The 17,500-nt window shown below is 28.0% G+C and overlaps 2 protein-coding genes across 8 annotated transcripts in view; both read left to right on the top strand.

The window, feature by feature from the left end:
- Positions 1 to 17,500, top strand: part of LOC101235086 (serine/threonine-protein kinase Nek1) — a 295,109-nt gene that overhangs the window by 262,618 nt on the left and 14,991 nt on the right. For all 7 annotated transcript variants that reach the window (XM_065813420.1, XM_065813417.1, XM_065813419.1 and 4 more), the window contains one exon: positions 5,197 to 5,314. In XM_065813420.1, the coding sequence (XP_065669492.1) occupies positions 5,197 to 5,314 (118 nt within the window). The remainder of the gene's footprint in view (positions 1 to 5,196; positions 5,315 to 17,500) is intronic.
- On the top strand, positions 8,953 to 12,597 carry LOC136088766 (uncharacterized). Its single transcript, XM_065813414.1, has 2 exons — positions 8,953 to 10,507; positions 10,599 to 12,597. Exon 2 carries the CDS (start codon positions 11,002 to 11,004, stop codon positions 11,713 to 11,715), a length of 714 nt encoding a protein of 237 aa, XP_065669486.1. The 5' UTR covers positions 8,953 to 10,507; positions 10,599 to 11,001; the 3' UTR covers positions 11,716 to 12,597.

The raw sequence follows: 17,500 nt of genomic DNA, 5'->3' as shown, positions 1-17,500 counted from the left end.
TTTTGTTGTAACAAATAATCTTTTTCATTTTTATATTCTTTTCTTTCATTTAACCAGAACCTTTTATCAAGTAACTCATCCACAAATTTGGTTTTTATTTGTTACATCATTAATATATATGCCTAGTGCTGTGTATACAATAACACACTTCTTTTGAGGCGCAGGTGATAGTGTTGCGGGTTCAAGTCCTCTTCAGGGAAATTTTTTTTGTAAATAATGTTTTATTTTTAGGAGATCATTAATTGTATGCTCATACAAATAATGTTCTCACTACATTGTTGCTTTCATAATATTTGTAGGCACATACAATTAATATTTACATAATGGAAACCTTGTTTGTATACAATAAATGTTTAAATCCTTTAATTTTTCACCTCATTGATATAGTAGTATAATCCTGTGGATGTAACAGATGTCTCATTTTAAGGCACTGCGAACAGTTTTCTGGGTTTAATTCCTACTTAAGGTGCTCTTTTTTAATTTAAATGTTTTTTCATTGATTATGATAAAAAAATAACTTTTTGGCATTATATTGCAGTTTATATATAGCCAACATTGTAAATCATTATTTGCTAAATATATATAAAAATGTGAACATTTTATATTGGTGCAACATATTATATTGTTAACAACATTTAGCAACATCAAGATATTTCTAAATGTTGGAAACTTACAACTTTTCCTCTTATTTCTTGGAGGCTGACCACTGTTTAATAATAATTTTTTAACATAAAAATTAGAATGCTACATAACAATAATTCGCATTGTTAAATACCATAAGTCACTGTAAAGACTAAAATGTAGAAAATAAAATATATCAAAAACATTTGCTCTAAACTAAATTTTTTTTGCACTAAAAAGTGAAAAATAAACTTTTTAATTTAAATTTCACAGTTCTGTAAACTAAAGATAGACAGGTCTTTTTTGAAATAAATCATGTACAGACCTGTCAGTCTTTAGTTTACTGAACTATTAAATTTAAATTAAAAAGTTTATTTCCCACTTTTTTATAAAGTATTATATTTTTTAGCAAATGTTTTAGCTATTTTATTTTTACTAAAAAAGTTTAAGAGTTGTTTTTTTAGTAATGTTTGTAAAAAGACTTGTTTTTTATTGTTTTATTTTGTATATCTTTTAGTATATCTTGTATTGTCTTATAAGTTTTTAAATTTAAAAAAATCGAGTTTTAGTAATTCTTTTTCAAATAATATTAAAAAATATATATTAAGTTAAAAAGTATATAATAGAAATACAATAAAAAACACTGTTTGAAAAAATATTTTTCTTGTAAAATACATTAACAATAAAAATAATAGTCTAAATAAAAGTCTATTTTTATTCTTTGCATTTTTTAATTATAAATGTTTGATAAGAATGAATATGAATGCTTTTTTTCAAATTTTTTTTTAAAATTAAGAACAAATTTATTATTTAATAGAATGAACAAAAATTAGCTAATTAAAGGTTTAAGTAATAGATAAATTTAATTTAAGTTGATTTTTGTTTTTACTTCATAAAATAAAAAGTAGTTAAAAAATATTTAAATATTAACCTAAAATACTTTTTAAAATATTTGTTTTTTCTTAACCTAAAATACTTTTTAAAATATTTGTCTTTTCTTAACCTAAAATACTTTTTAAAATATTTGTCTTTTCTTAACCTAAAATACTTTTTAAAATATTTGTCTTTTCTTAACCTAAAATACTTTTTAAAATATTTGTCTTTTCTTAACCTAAAACACTTTTTAAAATATTTGTCTTTTCTTAACCTAAAACACTTTTTAAAATATTTGTCTTTTCTTAACCTAAAATACTTTTTAAAATATTTGTCTTTTCTTAACCTAAAATACTTTTTAAAATATTTGTCTTTTCTTAACCTAAAATACTTTTTAAAATATTTGTCTTTTCTTAACCTAAAATACTTTTTAAAATATTTGTCTTTTCTTAACCTAAAACACTTTTTAAAATATTTGTCTTTTCTTAACCTAAAATACTTTTTAAAATATTTGTCTTTTCTTAACCTAAAACACTTTTTAAAATATTTGTCTTTTCTTAACCTAAAACACTTTTTAAAATATTTGTCTTTTCTTAACCTAAAATACTTTTTAAAATATTTGTCTTTTCTTAACCTAAAATACTTTTTAAAATATTTGTCTTTTCTTAACCTAAAACACTTTTTAAAATATTTGTCTTTTCTTAACCTAAAATACTTTTTAAAATATTTGTCTTTTCTTAACCTAAAATACTTTTTAAAATATTTGTCTTTTCTTAACCTAAAATACTTTTTAAAATATTTGTCTTTTCTTAACCTAAAAAACTTTTTAAAATATTTGTCTTTTCTTAACCTAAAATACTTTTTAAAATATTTGTCTTTTCTTAACCTAAAATACTTTTTAAAATATTTGTCTTTTCTTAACCTAAAATACTTTTTAAAATATTTGTCTTTTCTTAACCTAAAATACAAATATATGAATATGCATTTGCATTTGGAATATGTGAATTACATATATTTGTATTTGAATTTTTATTTCGGAATCTAGAATTACCGTAAATGTGTGTGAACAAATGTATTTCATTAACTAAATCAAATGTATTACATAAATGACCCCAACTCTGTATATGACTATCTATTAATTTCTCCATGCAACTACGCAAACTTGTTAATAAAAATACAATAAGTTATTTGGGAGAAATATTTTATTTAAAAAAAATTTATTTTTATTGACAGGTTATGTTTGTGTATGGAGAAATGACTTTGCAGTCATGAGACAAGATAATAACTTAATACTGTGGCAGTTTAACTTGCTAAACTCAAATTCTTAGATCTAATTGTACATAGATTTATGTATGCAAAAAAAAAACAATATGGCATCATTATTGTATTCTAAAAAAGCGTTATAATAAGGGTTAAAACGAATTAGATTGAATTTTAAAATTTTTTAAAAATAATCATTATTATTTGTATTATAATAGCAATGATGTTAATATTATTGTTAAAAATGTTAATACTATTATTAAAAAAATGATCGGTATTCAGCTAAATGTTGCAAACTATTGAATACCAGATTGTAGTAAGTGATGTAGTGAAGATATGATTTAAAGTGTTTGAAGTTGTTTGTGCTATATCTATCTACAGCAACTTCTGAAATTAGTTTAAAAATGCAAGATATACCAGAGCTGGTTATTTTTGTTATCTTTTAGAATGGATTGAAGAGTATCATACATTGTTTTAACTATAGTTAAAACAATTTGATGTAACGTTCAACAATAAACTGGTGCTGTGACATATACGTCACAGCACCTATGAAACAAACACCTACTCACAAATAAAATATCTACTCACCTATGAAATACAGTATCTACTCACCTATGAAACAAACACCTACTCACAAATAAAACAAATACGCCCACAGCGTAGTTAACATTTGCACTTAAATGAAGTAGGTCAGAACCCTCAAAGTAACTAAGTGTTGTCATATATTCAGCAGCTGAAAATTCAGTGCTTCGGCTGAGCACCTAGCAGAATATTCAGTATTTGACAAAATCACTATTCTTAACATCACTAATATATATATATATATATATATATATATATATATATATATATATATATATATATATATATATATATATATATATATATATATATATATATATATGAAACCCTCAGTTGATTATCAGCACTCCTTACATGTACTACCTATTTGTAAGTTAAGGTAGCAGCACTCCTTGCATGTTTACCTATTTGTCAAATAAATACATTCAGAATGTTTTAATTTTTTTTTTAATTACAAACTTTAATTACAATCAATTAGTTTGCATTTTTGTAATTTTTAAAAAAATGATAAAATTTATTTAGTTCCCTCAAATAAAGTTTAATGGTTTTGAGTGTAATTATAAAGGTCTTTTTTAAACACAAGTAGTTGTTAAGAATCGTTTTTCACCACAAACAGTAAATTTAAATGTTAAACTGTTGGAATATATATATATATATATATATATATATATATATATATATATATATATATATATATATATATATATATATATATATAAATATACAGTGGTATACAGTGGTGGCCAAAAGTATGGAAACTTTTCAAAAATGCTTTTTATTTATTTATAAAAAATGCAACACTTACAATAAAATAAAACATTTTTTTTTATTAACATATACAAAAAAAAATTAAATTTTTAAATTAGGTCTGGTCATAAGTATGGAAACTTATGACCATTTTAAATGTTCCCTCGCAACAATAATCTACCCATCTTATTTTTCTTAGAAATTAACAGTTTTTTGACAGCCACTCTTCTAAATAAGCCCGCATCATTTAACCTTCTACGAACTGTCCTGTCAGATAATAAAACTCCATGCTGTTCCAAGATTTCTTCTTTTATATCCTTTGATGACTTTCTAGGATCTTTTGTAGAAGTATTTTTTATAACTTTATCTAATCTTTTTGTTGTTTTTCTTGGTCTTCCAGGTTTCATTTCCACTTCCACAGTTCCCCTTTCTTTGAATTTTTTAATAATTTTTGAAACTTTACCTTTTGGAACTTGAAAATTTCGAGAAATATCAATTGGTTTATTACCGTTTTTAAAACACTCAACTATTTTATTTTCGCGGTGCCATACTGAATAATATAAAAGTAAACTATGATGAACTAACAAAGATGTCAATTCTAACACGTTTTAATTCTAAATGATAAGATTTGTTTATGTTTAGTGACAAGTTTGAACAAGTTTCCTTACTTTTGTCCAATCGAAATTAAGAAATATTAGTATGTAATAAAATGTCTTAGAAAAGACAAGTTCAAACTTGTAGTATATATAAAGTAGACTTGCAAGTACACTCGGGTTAAATAATTTTGGTTATTTAATACAAATTAAAAAAATGCAATTTTAAAAAAGTTTCCATACTTTTGGCCACCACTGTATATATATATATATATATATATATATATATATATATATATATATATATATATATATATATATATATATATATATATATATATATATATATATATATATATATATATATATATATATATATATATATATATATATATATATGTATATGTATATATATATATATATATATATATATATATATATATATATATATATATATATTTATATATATATATATATATATATATATATATATATATATAGTTTTATATTTCTTTTCAAGGTAGTGCAGGATGATAAGAAGATAGATGATAATCAGGTATCTAATCTTTTAGCGGAAAAAGTTCATCTATTTGAAAAAATTTTGTATCTTGTTATGGCTGATACTATTTATTGTGAAGGTAACATCCATATAAATTTATTAAATCTGTTTAATATTTGTTTGCAAATATTATTATGTGAATATATTAAAATTAATTAATGGCCAGTTTAGATAATGATTTTTTGTTAACTTTGAAGTTTTTATATTGAATACACATAATATATAATATATTTTTTATATCCAATAAACATTAATAATATTCAATAATGCAATTTGAAAGTTTTGCAAATAATATTTTTGACAAATTTTACAAAAGTTTTTTACAGTTTTACAAACGTTTTATAAATAATAAGCTCACATAGTTGTCATGCTAGAAAAGTACCATTTTAGTTTGCATTTTTTAAACAAACAAAAAATATCATTGAAAAAAAAAAATTACTTTTTATGCTTTAACCAAACAAAATGTCATAAAAAAAGTTACTCTCTATGCATTACATTAAAAATGTATTTTACATATTATATATTATATATATTAGTATATTTTCTATACAACTTTCAAAACTAAAATATAAAAACCAATTTTAGGAGTGTTTGGTAGTTTAATATAAATATTCAAAAAAAAAAAGTTATTGTAAAAAATATTTAAAGTTCCTAGTTGAGTGGAAAAGAAAAGAGCAACATCCCCTCAAAGGTTTTTAAGACTTAAAAGAATTTTAGTGAGTCAACCTAAAACTTTTTGAGTCTTCATGAAGATGGGAGAGAGTTACAAAGCATAAATAAAAGTTGAGAATAAAAGGTTTTAGAGCATAAAGGGCAGGTACTGGAAAAAGATGCGAATTTGCTGAATAACAAATCAAGCATGAATGAGTTTTGGTTGAACTAGAAGATGATTGGAATTAGAGATGATATCTTGTTTGAGAAGTGACCATGATAGTATTTGTAGAAAAGAGAGAGTTATAACCTTAAAATATTTAGAGAGTTGTTAGAAAGAAATAATTTAATATTCTCAAAAACTGTCCCAGATATACCATATGAAGCAAGCCTATAAATAAACCATCATGCCGAATTTGTCTTATGTCAAAAGCAATAGATATATCAAAAGCAAAAATCCTCCCCTTGTTGCCTCTGTCTAATGCACCACAGAATGATTTAACGTCTGTTCACAAAAAATCCGGAATGAAAAATTGTTCTTAATTGAATACAAAATTAATCGATTTTTGACAAAAATTTTAACTAAAATGAGTGACTGGACATTGTTAACTATTTTATAACCGAAAGTGGTCCTAAATCAGCGGCTTTTCGAACTTTAGTTTTGACTGAATCCATTAGGTTGAAAAAGTAGTCTGGATCAAACTCTTTCAACTTTAATCGAATTCTATTCTTAAGGTGGTCAAGATTTTTCGCAGTAAATCCATTTCCATAATCTTTTGCTTTTAAATGTGCCCAAAAGTTTTTAATTGGCCTTAACTGCGGTACATTTGGGGGGTTATCTTTAGCGTCGACAAAGTTAATACCTAAAGTGTTGTAAGTTTCTAATGTGTGTTTTGCATAATGACATCTCGCTCCGTCAGGCCAAAATAAAATTTTCATGTTTTGATGCTTGGAATTTATAAATGGAAGAAGTCTTTTTGTAATACATTCTTTAGAATAAGTTTTTGCATCCAGTGCACAGTTTTTTACAGCAAAATAAGGCGATGAATGACCAAAACGACTGATTGCAATCCAAACGAGAACTTTCTCGTCAAACTTTTTTTTGAAGTTGAATTTAATGTTAGGATCAGTTTGAGAACTATCCTTTGTATAGTAGCCAGAGTTTTGTGAACAATTTGCACCATTTACACTGAAATAAGATTCATCGTCCATGATGATTTCAAACTCATTTGATGGCTTGAAAAAAGTTTTTGAAAGTTTTAATAAGTTTTTCTTTTGTTTAATTTCTTTCTTTTCTGTTGTTTTTGGTGCATTTTTTCTTTTGGTATACTTTAGTCCATGCATACTTAATAATCTATTTACGTATAAAACGCTTATCTTATATTTTAGTGCCAATTTTCTTTGCGAAATCCCGATTCTCTCTTCTGCTCTTGCAATCATGGACTCTCTCTTTTCTGGTGTAATTTTAAAAGGTTTTCTGCCGCAACCGATTTTTCTATTCATTGGCAAATTATTTTCAGACCTTTTAATTATGTCATAAATTGTAGATTTAGCGATTCCCATTTTCTTAAAATGATCCACTGTAAATTTCTTTCCACTGTTTATGTTTTGTTTATAAAAATTTCCAATCACATTTCTAACATCGTTCTCTTTTAGATGCTCCATGTTTATTTGAATTAATTATTTAAACTCAATTTTGCCACAAAATGAAACTGTTGTTGTTGACCGATTAAATTTAAAAATTTCGAATCGAAAATTTGAATTTTAGAACAATTTGTGTACATTTGAAATCAGTCCGGATTTTTTGTGAACAGATGTTAGTTACAAATGTTAGCAAGTCAGCCGTAGAATGAGAAAATTGAAAACCATATTAATAGTCACAGAGTGTTGATTAAAGACTCAAAGATTGCAAAACAAATCCCAATCAACTTTAGAATATTAGTAGGTATGATAGGATGAGTATGAAGAAGTACAAGAGAAAAGATTTTAGAGATCATTGCATGGTCAAAACCATCTAAAGGAGAATAAGGAGAAACTGAGTACAAGCCAGGGTCAGAAACAAGACACAAATAAAGAAGTCAAGGTAAGTTATTAGGGTTGTCAGTAAAACAAGTAACAAACTTAAAACAATTTGGGTAAGAGATTGAGAAATACAGAAGCTATGAACTTTAGTGCCAGCAGAGTCAGTGGTGTTAGAGACAAGTCATTCGGTGTGATGAGTTTTAAAGTCATCAATAACAACAATATTTGCTATAAGATTTTTTTTTAATGTTAATTCATATTTTCAAGGCGGTGAAGGTCAGTGGCTGAGGCTACTTTAATTGTAGTTACAACCATACCTCAACTTTATAACTCTTAAGCGTGAACCTTGGGGAACAATGCTGCTGCGCAGAGAATCAAGTTGATAAATATAAAGATAAAGAGACATGGTCAATTTGATCAGAAACTTCATCAAAAAGAGTACACTCTGGAGAAGAGGAGAGCAATTAAGAAAATGTGGTTGAGTGAAAAGAAGAGTGAAAAAGTGCTAAGTAGAAGCACATTATCAAAAACTATCAGAGCGGAATTAGCAGGAGCACACAAAAATTATCAGAGGATTTAAACCTGATTTCTCAACAAATAGGTGAATTAATGTGTAAGTATATGCCCAATAGGGTGTCCCACTTTTAAACTGACCAAAATATTTTTGTTAGCACTCATTCTTAATCATCATCATTAGGTCCCAGGACCCACCAAAAAAAAATTTAGACTTCTAAGTACATTGGTTCAGGTAGAAGCAGGTTTCATATGAGAGGTTGCGTGATTATTCATAAATTTTACAGAATTCTTTCAATTTTTAGACATTTTTGGTCTAAAAAAATATTTCAAAACATTGAATGGAAAAAATAATATTATGTTCTAAACTATAATGTAATTTTAATGCATTTAAATGACCTTAAACATGTTTTTTTAAATAAAATTTTAATTTTTAGGCCTGCTGAAAACAAAAAAATACCAATACTCATTATAAAATTGTATCCTATCATATTAAATATTAAAACATCTGCAATTTTACTAATTCATATGTTTTTTTTTTTATTTTCTTTTTTATTTGATGTGACTTGATTGATTTCTATTACATTTGATTTTTCAGAAATATCTAAATTAAAAAAAATATATAATGGATAGTGATGATGATGGAACCCTCCGCAGATCCTCTAGGACCAGAAAAGGTCAGAGTGCAGCAAGAGAGAGAACTGAGGAGAGTTCCAAAGAGCCTTCCTTATGCCAAAGTCATTCTTCATTGAGAAATACCTCTCCTAGAACTAGCAGGGACCATCATTGGCTAAGATCAAAGAACAATAAACAAATCTTATCCTGTGCACAAATGTCAAGGTCAAGATTTATGGTTTGCAGTGAAGGGGAGTGTGAAATTAAAAACAGAAGGGAATTCACTGGTGTATGTATACTCAGAGAACTGTTAAATCTTTGGGACAGGGGTGGTTTTGATTCAAAATTTCGGTTAACAGAGCAAGTAGTCAAGGAAAAGCTTGTACAATCTTATGATCGCTACCAGAAACTATGCAAAGTTATGCCCTTTATGAAAATAGAGAGAAAATAAAGAGGAGCAATTAAATAAAAAAAACAGGATTTTGTAAATGAGGCAAACTGTACATTTCAAGTTTATAAAACAGATATCTTAAATCTGATCAAAAATGATGAAAATAGAGACAAAGATGCAAAAAGAGAGGACATTGAGTTCCTGAAGAAAGCATTTAGAGGTGAAATAGTAAAGTTTGACAAGAGTAAAGACAAATCTTATCATGACAGAATTAAAGATGGAGAAAAAATAATGTTTGATATGATAGAGGGAATGCATAGAGAAGATGAACGGGAAAAAGAGAGACAGGAAAGGTCAAAGAAAAAAACAATAGAGGAAAAGGAAAGAATGAAAAATTTTGAGATGGAAGTATCATTTTCATAAAGTGGAACAAGTGCAACTGATAATGATAGTGATTTTGAGCCTTCACCAAAAAAACAGAAAATTAGTAAAGATAGAGTTTGCCTGCAGCTTTCAATGAATGACATTCTTGACAAATGGGTTCCATTCTTGACCAGGTATAAGGTAAGCGTTAGAGCAGAAACCTCACTCCTGGCTTCACTTTTCATTATCGCTGGTATTGATCTCAATACAGTTGAAATCTGAAATTATCAAAGAGTGGTCTGCTTAGAAACAGAAAGATTGTTATTGAAAATGAAGCAGAAATGGTCAGAGAAGAAAATCTAGACAAAGTACGAGAATTAAAGGTTGTCCTTCACTTTGATACAAAACTTGTCAAGCATTATAGAACTGAAAATATGTCTGAAACTGTAGAAAGGCTAGCTCTCAGTCTTTCATCACCCCAGGTCAATGAACCCCTAGATTTCTTGCTCGGAGTTTTAGAAATTGAGTCATCTAAAGGACAGGATCAAGCTATTGCTATTCAGAACATTTTAGAATACTATGAGCTCACTGACCAAATCATTGGTTGTAGTGCAGATACAACTGCCTCTAACACTGGAAAGTAAAATAGGGCTATAAAGTTCCTGGTGGATTATGTGCTTCAACGACCAGTGCTTTGGCTCCTAAAAGTACTAAAATGTAGGTACTAAAATCTTTATAAAAATCATTTATTTTGTCACATACATTTACATTGTTCAGTGTACAGTTTTTCATATTTTATTTTTTTCAGGCACCACATATCTGAAAGACACATATTACATGCAATGGATTATATTCAAGGAACAACAAAATCGCCATCAAGAGCAATATATAAAGATTTCCAAAATAACTGGCAAGAAATACAAGAAGGAGCTAAAAATATGGATCAATTGCTTTTTTTTAACTATGACAGAGATGAGTTTAAAGTAGGTACTACTTTTCATACAAGAGTAATAGATACTAAGAATTTTTGTGAAACAGCCTTGAAAAGAGATTGTTTTCAAAAAGGAGACTATAAAGCTCTATGTGAACTACTGGTCATTTACCTTGGGGGCCATGTACCTGGTTTCCAATTCAAGCAACCAGGTGCACATCATCATGCCAGATTCATGGCTGACTAGGCAGTCTAGTCAGTATAGGCATACTTGCTGACCATGCAGCTGTCTTCAAAGATAAATTCAAAATTGAATAAAAGTGAGAAAGATATGTTGCAAATGTCAACTGACTTTATTGTCACATTTTATGGATCATACTTCCTGAAGTCTCCTATTGCAGCCCAGGCACCTTCAAATGAATTGGATGCTTTCAAACTGTCTTTAGAAATGATGTCAAATGAGCAATATAAATCCAAGTATGGTCCCCTGGCAAAAAAGCTCCATTCAAGCCTGGTTCGTCATAGTTGGTACCTGACCCCTCAGTTGGTTATTCTTTCAATAGCAAATGGTGATCTAGATTCAAAGGAAAGAGCTGAAATAGCTCTAAAGCTGATAAGCTTTGATCCTCCATCACTTGATGAGTTCAGTACAGAACAACCAGATTCACCAACACATATACTTCCCATGTCAGTTTTGTCTGATTTTGTTACAGAGGAGTCCTGGCTGATGTTTACTTACTTAGGTATTTCTAGAGAAATGATAAAAACATGGATAGATGATAACTTTAATGTTTCAAATGTTTCATATACAAATTTTCAAAATCAAGTAGCAAACCTTGCAGTGGTCAATGATAGGGCTGAGCGCCACATTCGACTTGTTCAAGATTTTGTGGCTCAAACCCATGATGAAGGATTACTACAAGACACAATGCAAGTTATAACTAAAAACAGAAAAGAAGTTGGAAAAGATATGAAAAAAACTGATTTTATGTGATTTTTTAAAGATTTTGACCTTTTTATTGTTGCTACTTTGTGATAAATACTCATTTGTGATTTTTTGAAAAGCTAAAAAAAAAGGAAATATTTTTTTTAGATCAAAAATGATTGAAAACTGAAGATGTTTGCGATATTTTTTTCAATAATCACGCAACCTCTCATATGAAACCTGCTTCTACCTGAACCCATGTACTTAGAAGTCTTTTTTTGGTGGGTCCTGGGGCCTAATGATGATGATTAAGAATGAGTGCTAATGAAAATATTTTGGTCAGTTTAAAAGTGGGTCAGTTTAAAATATTTTTGGGTATTATAATCATGTTTTAAGTTGGAGAAAACTTGACTCAATCATAGAATAGAGCACGGCACCCCAATCAATGAATTATGCAGTTATCTAAAGTTGAAACTGAAGGCTCTTAATGTGGAATCAACAACGCACACCAAAAGTGTCATTATAGACACTATCTGTGCCCGCTATATGATCTGTTAATACTTTGATACAAATCAACAGGGTAATCGTGATGGTCCTGAACCTGAGCTGGATTAGTTAATGGAAGTCCTATAAGCAGTACTTTAAAACATTGAACAGGAGATTTTGAATATACATTAAAAAAATGTCTAAAGAAACACTCAAGATAAAATGTTTTATAGTTGTAGTCACTAGTTGAAACTAAATAAAACACAAATATAGATATAGTAACTTTTGGATCAATGAACATTACGCTAGAGATTCAGAAAGAACACAAACATACAAACAGCAACTTATGGGTTAGTGAACAACAGGTCAGCGGTTCAGACAAAACACAAACATATATATTGTAATTTGGGTGAGCTAACACCGCACCAGTGGTTCACACAGAACATGAACATGCATATATAGTAAATTACAAGTGAGCTAACACAGTAACTACGACACTTACAACATTTATAAATTGACAATGAAAAAGTTGGCTTCAAAAAAAGCATCTGAAAGAAATTTAATTAGAATTAGGGATAAAGTTGAACTGGTAATTAATATGCTAATGTCAGGGATCATCAAGCAGTAAAAACAATGCAAAAAGATTTTTTGATTACTCATAGAACATTTTTGATCCTGATGCCAGATATACATTTTTGATCCAGATGCCATGAATATAGTGGATGTTACTTTGTGTAGGTTGTCATCTGTCATTTTAGTTGACTCTGAACAAAAAGATCCCATAATACATCCTAATCAACAAGCTCTAAAGGTTTTAGATGCATCTGGAGATTTGGTGTTTAACTCATCTGATTGTAGGCTACATAATTGTTAAAAAAAAGTTCAGTTCTAATTTGTCAAATCTTGCTAGATTTATATTTAAACTAATATTTATTTTTTCTATTCTTATTTTTAGAAATGGCATTTACTTTAAAATCATTTCTGGTAAAATACCTTAGTGATGACATAACTTGAGATAAAAATATAGTAAACTTGGGCTATTAGAAAGCAACAGGAAGTTTAAAATCGGAGAAATACCATCCATGTTTGTTTTGGGCAAATCTAAAACAAATGATATTTAAGCATATCAAACAGCTACTTTTCCCTATTAGAATAGGCTAAAAGGCTGGATTTTAACAGCCTGGATAAAGAAGCTTGGCAGGTAAATAACTGTCTTGCTCATATACATATGAAAGGCCTATAAAAAGAAAGGCTTAAGACATGAACTATATTTATAGCAAAATCTTTTGTCTAGGCTTTTAGTAAACAATTAGAAGCTAAGAGTTCCAGTAATGAAGCTAACTAATAATCATTTTTAACGAAAGATATCGGTAGGAGGGTAAGCCAAGCTGTCTATCAATACAAAACAACACAATTTTGTAATATTTAGTTACAAATTATCTTATTTTTGAGGAGCAAACTTGTTTTGTTCTGAAAAAATCATGCATAACAATTTTAGTTGAGAAAATTGACACAAATACATATGAAACTGCAAAGGGTTATAAGTAATATATCTTGACTTTGCAAATGCTTTTGATAAAGTCAAACTCAAAAAGTTATTGAGAAAGATTAAAACATATTGCTATTGTTAAAACATACAAAATAAATGTAAATGGAATGATTTATGATCTCTTAAACAGTGTATTAGAGAAAGATCTAGGTATTTTTCACAACCGGACATGAAACAGAGGTGGAAACATGTCACACAAGTATGTGTTAACAAAATTTTAAAAGTACTAGGTTTATTAAAGTATTCATTTAAAAGTAATGATTGTAAAGTGTGAAAAATTTTTATTTGTGTAATTGTGTAAATTTGTATTTGTATTTGTGTAAATATGCATTGTGCAACTGCACCTTGAATTTGCGGCTCCAGCATGGAGTCCCCCAAATCTAGCATATTTCATTGTTTGAAAAAGTTCAACACAGGGCACTATGGGACAAAGTATACAAATTTTGCACAAAAGTATTTGTGATAATTATTTTGTTTGTTTATGCCTGTAAATGTCATTACATAAACCCTATATTGGTTTTCATCAGAATATTTGCAAAATTGGAGATTTGAAGATTGGACTTAGTCCGGACAAAGGATTTTGTGAGTTGGTTCTTTTCTGCATAACTCCATCCAATTTTCAATTTTTGATATGTTCTCAATAAAAAGTAAATGAAAAATAGTTTTTTATTATATCATTAAGAATTATATTATAAGATATTATAAGTAGGTAGATATTGCAGTTATTTAATAATTAATAAATATGCAAAATTTACTGCTAAATATCTAAATAAGTCCATGTCTTCAAAATAGTCAATAAGAGAACCTTCATTCAAATCCATGAAATTTAATTCCTCAGTTGTAGTGTCCCAAACAGCTTCTTGTTCATAGTTTTTAAATAGTAGGAAATTTTTGACAGCTTCTGATACTTGATGTTTAATCCTTTTCATTCTCACATCCAGTTTTGCTGAAGACACTATAGGGTCCGATGAATCTAACGCTTGATAAAATACATCGAGCAAATTTCTTTTACAAGAACACTTTCGAGAATGATATCTTTGGTTCTGCCTATAGTACTTATTACAAGATTCAGCTCCCTTTTCACCAAAAAATCCAGGTGATAATGGTAGTGTCATAATAATGTTTTTTGAATGACAAAGAGTTTTATGAAGAGAGGCAGGCATGTTGAACCATTTACACTTACTAATAAATAAGGAATATGTACCATTGCAGAAAGACCCAAATGTTTGTGACAATTAAGGGCAGCAAGAATGGTGCTTAAATTTGATACAAGTTCATCATCTAGTTTTAAATTTTTTGCGAGATCATGAGGTTTACTGAAAAGTCTCCAACATAAATTGCCAGTTGTTGTATTTCCCTGTCCGCCTTGACATGGTCTATCAATTTTGATCTTTAAGAAGTCCTCTACTTTATGTCGAACACTGTCCTTCTCTTCAGCTAAAGCTTTTATATTTTTCTCACCTTTAACTTGCCATATTTGTAACTTTTTTCTGTATGATAACTTAAGCAAGCAATTGAGAGTGTTGATGGTAGCATGCAAAGGCTGGCAACCATAAATAAGGGACGAATCACCTTTTGACTTAAATTGATCATAATCAAAGTTTAGCAAGTTGTTAAAATGCTTTGGTGTTGATTTACAAATGAGGCAGCTTTGGGAAGATTTATTTTCAAGTAAAAAATTTAAAATTTTCCCATCAATTAAAGTCGGAAAGAACAACGATGATATATTACCTTGCAACTCTTCTCCAGTATTTGTTTGATATGGAACCAAGTTTTTGATGTCCTCTTCAATTTGTTGGAAGGTTACCTTAACATGTTCCGTTGTTTCATTAGTAAACTCCAGAGACAGGGGGTCCACGAGTTATACTTAAATAAATATTTTGTGCATGTAAGCTTTCGGAAATAATATTTAATGCAAATTATAAAGTTGATCACATGTATTTATTAGACGTTTTTGAGAAGTTCCATCATTTTGTTTGAAATTCTATAACTCTCAAATGGGAATTTTGAGAGTATAACCTTAACCTTTTTGAAACCCGGAGTATTCACCTTTCATTTGGTACCAAAATAACTGATACTTTTTGATACTATAAAGAATGCGGGTCTTGTAAAGCCAAAAATATGGTAATAGCCCCAAATTCCGTATCTTTAAATATTTCTTAAAATATTTTATACGTGGAGAAATATAGATCTGATCAGTTGCAATCAATTGCCAAGAATAACATTTGTAACTATTAAATATGTGTTGTGGGAAAAGCTTCTACTTGTTTCCGCAAATTTTTTGCAAGAAATATCAGAAATTTTCCTTTTTTTTTTTTTTAAATAATAAATTTTAATCTCGATAACCTACAATATCAATACCGTGAGAGATATTTTCAAAGTTCGTTTAGCTACAAATTTCTATAATTCCTAAATAATAAAAAATCATATCTAAGTTAAAAATTAAAAAATTGTGATTTTTGATTTTTGTGATCAATTTTTATTATTTTATCCCATAGTGCAGGGCCACGAAAACCGAGTGCTTAGTTACAAAAAGCGACTAGTTAAATGGGTTTAATGACTTTAAATCTTAGAAAATAACGTGGAGAATTAAATCATTTATACATGATATTGAACCAATTTTGTCTTTGAGTTTGAACCATTTAGAGTAATCTTAATCTAAAACCATTCTTAGGTCGTTGAATTAGATGGTCTATTCACTTTAACTAGAGGTCACAAACTTAAAATAAGGATGCAGTGTTTCACATATTTTTTCATGTATTATCAAGACAGATGTTGCATGGAATTCTTGAGCAATTGTCCTAATATTAGAAACAGTGAGTTTAGAAACTTTGATGAGGGAAACGATCTATGATGCAGTAAGGCTTTGTTTATAACTGTTCATTTAAAAAGCCATGTTAATGGAGTTAGAAGAAGAAGGAGAAGCTAAGAAAGTTTCCTTCATTGGGTCTAAAGAAAAAAAGAAATCATAAATGCAAGAAAGCAATATTAAAATGATGTGTCAGGGCAAACATATACAAAATTCATGCAATCTAATATAGGCTATGCTATTTCAATATAATAAGTTATTTCAATATAATATTCAATATAATTTCAATATAAGAATATATAAATATTATCTTCTACATGGCTTCATTCTTTTACATGGCTTCTTCCCTCTACAGGGCTTGTTGATTGTCTGCATATATTCTTTGCTCATTGATTATTTGCATTTATTCTTTGTAAATAATTAAACTATTTTTTCTTTATGAGAAAATTCAATGATTCTAAATAAAAACATCCAATGACCAAATCATCGCATCCAAGTGAACATTTGTAAAAGATATTTACAATATCTTTTACTTTTATATATTAATAGAATATTTGTATGGCTATTGATTTTTTTTAAAGCTTGAGTAATAGTTTAAAAGTTTAATGAATAAAAATAACTTTTGCACTAATCTTATTAATGAATAAAAACAACTTACAACTTTTGCACTAATCTTATTGAATTACTGTTCCCGGTGATTCAATAAAATTAGTGGAATATTTATCAGATAAGGTTTAAGACCTAGGATTGAGCTTCTCAATAGGATCTAATTTCGTACAGTCAAAACTAATTATAAAATTAATTAACTAATAGGACATAAAAAATGCCCAATTTATCTCCTAAAGTCTTGAACTGCATTGTCAATAATTCCTCAATATATGGAAATCCTTATATATGGAAATCTTGAAATATATGGAAATATATGGAAATCTTAATATATGGAAATCTTAATGCAATCTTAATCTTATATGGAAATTTTTGAGCAGCTGCTTATTATAGGAGATTTTAAT

This window comes from Hydra vulgaris, chromosome 12, assembly GCF_038396675.1.
Source record: "Hydra vulgaris chromosome 12, alternate assembly HydraT2T_AEP".
In the NCBI taxonomy this organism is placed as follows: domain Eukaryota; kingdom Metazoa; phylum Cnidaria; class Hydrozoa; order Anthoathecata; family Hydridae; genus Hydra; species Hydra vulgaris.
This window is presented reverse-complemented; position numbering and strand designations above follow the sequence as displayed.